Raw genomic sequence first — 2,425 nt, 5'->3', positions numbered from 1 at the left:
CTGGAGTGGAGATCTGGGCCTGGGGTGGAGATCTGGGCCTGGAGTGGAGATATGGGCCTGGAGTTGAGATATGATCCTGGATTGGAGATATGATCGTGGAGTGGAGATCTGGGCCTGGAATGGAGATCTGGACCTGGAGTGGAGATACGGGCCTGGAGTGGAGATACAGGTCTGGAGTGGAGATATGGGCCTGGGGTGGAGATAGGATCCTGGAATGGAGATATGAGCATGGAGTGGAGATATGGGCCTGGAGTGGACATACAGGCCTGCAGTGGAGATATGGGCCTGGGGAGGAGATCTGGGCCTGGAGTGGAGATAGGAGCCTGGAGTGGAGATATGGTCCTGGAGTAGAGATATGAGACTGGAGTGGAGATATGGGCCTGGATTGGAGATAGGATCCTGGAGTGGAGATATGAGCATGGAGAGGAGATATGGGCCTGGAGTGGAGATCTGGGCCTGGGGTGGAGATCTGGGCCTGGAGTGGAGACCTGGGTCTGGAGTGGAGATATGGGCCTGGAGTTGAGATATGATCCTGGAGTGGAGATATGATCCTGGAGTGGAGATCTGGGCCTGGAGTGGAGATCTGGACCTGGAGTGGCGATACGGGCCTGGAGTGGAGATACAGGTCTGGAGTGGAGATATGGGCCTGGGGTGGAGATATGGGCCTGGGGTGGAGATCTGGGTCTGGGGTGGAGATATGGGCCTGGAGTTGAGATATGATCCTGGAGTAGAGATATGATCCTGGAGTGGAGATCTGGGCCTGGAGTGGAGATCTGGGCCTGGAGTGGAGATAAGGGCCTGGAGTGGAGATACAGGTCTGGAGTGGAGATATGGGCCTGGAGTGGAGATACGAGCCTGGAGTGGAGATATGGGTCTGGAGTGGAGATATGGGTCTGGAGTGGAGATATGGGCCTGGAGTGGAGATATGGGCCTGGAGTGGAGATATGGGCCTGGGGTGGAGATACGGGCCTGGGGTGGAGATCTAAGTCTGGATTTGAGATATGGGTCTGGCATGGAGATACCGGTCTGGAGTGGAGATCTGGGCCTGGAGTGGAGATATGGGCCTGGCATGGAGGAATGGGCCTGGAGTGGAGATACAGTTCTGGAGTGGAGATCTGGGCCTGGGGTGGAGATAGGAGCCTGGAGTTGAGATCTGGGCCTGGAGTGGAGATCTGGGCCTGGAGTGGAGATATGGACCTGGGGTGGAGATAGGATCCCGGAGTCGAGATATGATCCTGGAGTGGAGATCTGGGCCTGGAGTCGGGATATGGGCCTGGGGTAGAGATATGGGCCTGGGTTGGAGATATGTGCCTGGGATAGAGACATGGGCTTGGCAAGGAGGGATGGGCCTGGAGTGGAGATCTGGGCCTGGAGGAGGAGATATGGGCCTGAAGTGGAGATACGGACCTGGCATGGAGACACAGGCCTGGAGTGGAGATTTGGGCATGGAGTAGAGACATGAACCTGGAATACAGATAGGATCCTGGAGTGGAGATATGAGCATGGAGTGGAGATACAGGCTTGGAGTGGAGATATGGGCCTGGCATGGAGATATGGGCCTGGGTTGGAGATATGGGCCTGGAGTGGAGATATGGGCCTGGAGTGGAGATATGGGCCTGGGGTGGAGATAGGATCCTGGAGTGGAGATATGAGCATGTAGTGGAGATATGGGCCTGGCATGGAGACATGGGCCTGGAGTGGAGATATGGGCCTGGGGAGGAGATCTGGGCCTGGAGTGGAGATAGGAGCCTGGAGTGGAGATATGGTCTTGGAGTAGAGATATGAGACTGGAGTAGAGATATGAGACTGGAGTGGAGATATGGGCCTGGAATGGAGACATGGGCCGGGAATTGTGATATGAGCCTAGAGTGGAGATATGGGCCTGGGGTAGAGATATGGGCCTAGGGTGGAGATAGGCGCCTGGGGAGAACCCTATCTCCACTCCAAACCTGATCTTTCTTTTCAGGGTTCTTCCTGGTCCAGAGGGCCTGTCCACACATGGGTGAGTCCTTCCCTAAACCTTAGGGTATCATCTCCCCACCTAAGAGGATTTACCTGAAACAAGAGTGAAGTCCTGTCGGACAGTCTCTCATAAACTAAGAAGGGGGGAACCTGGGGTGCTCGGCTCACACTTCTGACCTCATCCTCTCTGGCCTTTCTTACCCTTGGCTGAGTCAAGCTCTGTGAAGACTGGGGTGAGCTTGGGGTGCTCCAAGCTGAGGTGTGCAGGGAGGAAGTGGTGTCAGCGACTGAGGGAGGGAGGGAAGCAGTGCTAGGAACAGCAGGTCCTCTGAGCACAAAGGTGTAACTCACACCCTCCAGTGTTTCCATGACGGTCAGGGCTGCAGTGTGGCTGCTGTCATTCTACCAGAAGAGGTGGGGAAACCACAGCCATGACCCTGACATTCCAAATCTTCTGATGGGG

General features: G+C 55.8%; 1 protein-coding gene across 3 annotated transcripts in view; it reads left to right on the top strand.

Moving 5' to 3' along the window:
• The window catches only part of LOC105504878 (killer cell immunoglobulin-like receptor 3DL3), a 58,441-nt gene that overhangs the window by 41,500 nt on the left and 14,516 nt on the right, over positions 1–2,425 (top strand). The window contains exon 1 of one of the 3 annotated variants that reach the window (XM_011932499.1): positions 1,999–2,002. The exons of the other annotated variants lie outside the window; for them this stretch is intronic. Within the exon in view, the coding sequence (XP_011787889.1) occupies positions 1,999–2,002 (4 nt within the window). Of the gene's footprint in view, positions 1–1,998; positions 2,003–2,425 lie in introns of those variants that run through there. 3 annotated transcript variants of the gene reach the window in all.

The sequence above is a fragment of the Colobus angolensis genome, unplaced genomic scaffold (assembly GCF_000951035.1).
Source record: "Colobus angolensis palliatus isolate OR3802 unplaced genomic scaffold, Cang.pa_1.0 Scaffold96, whole genome shotgun sequence".
NCBI classification, from domain to species: Eukaryota; Metazoa; Chordata; class Mammalia; order Primates; family Cercopithecidae; genus Colobus; species Colobus angolensis.
Note: the sequence above shows the minus strand (reverse complement) of the source record. Positions and strands in the feature narration are given on the sequence as shown.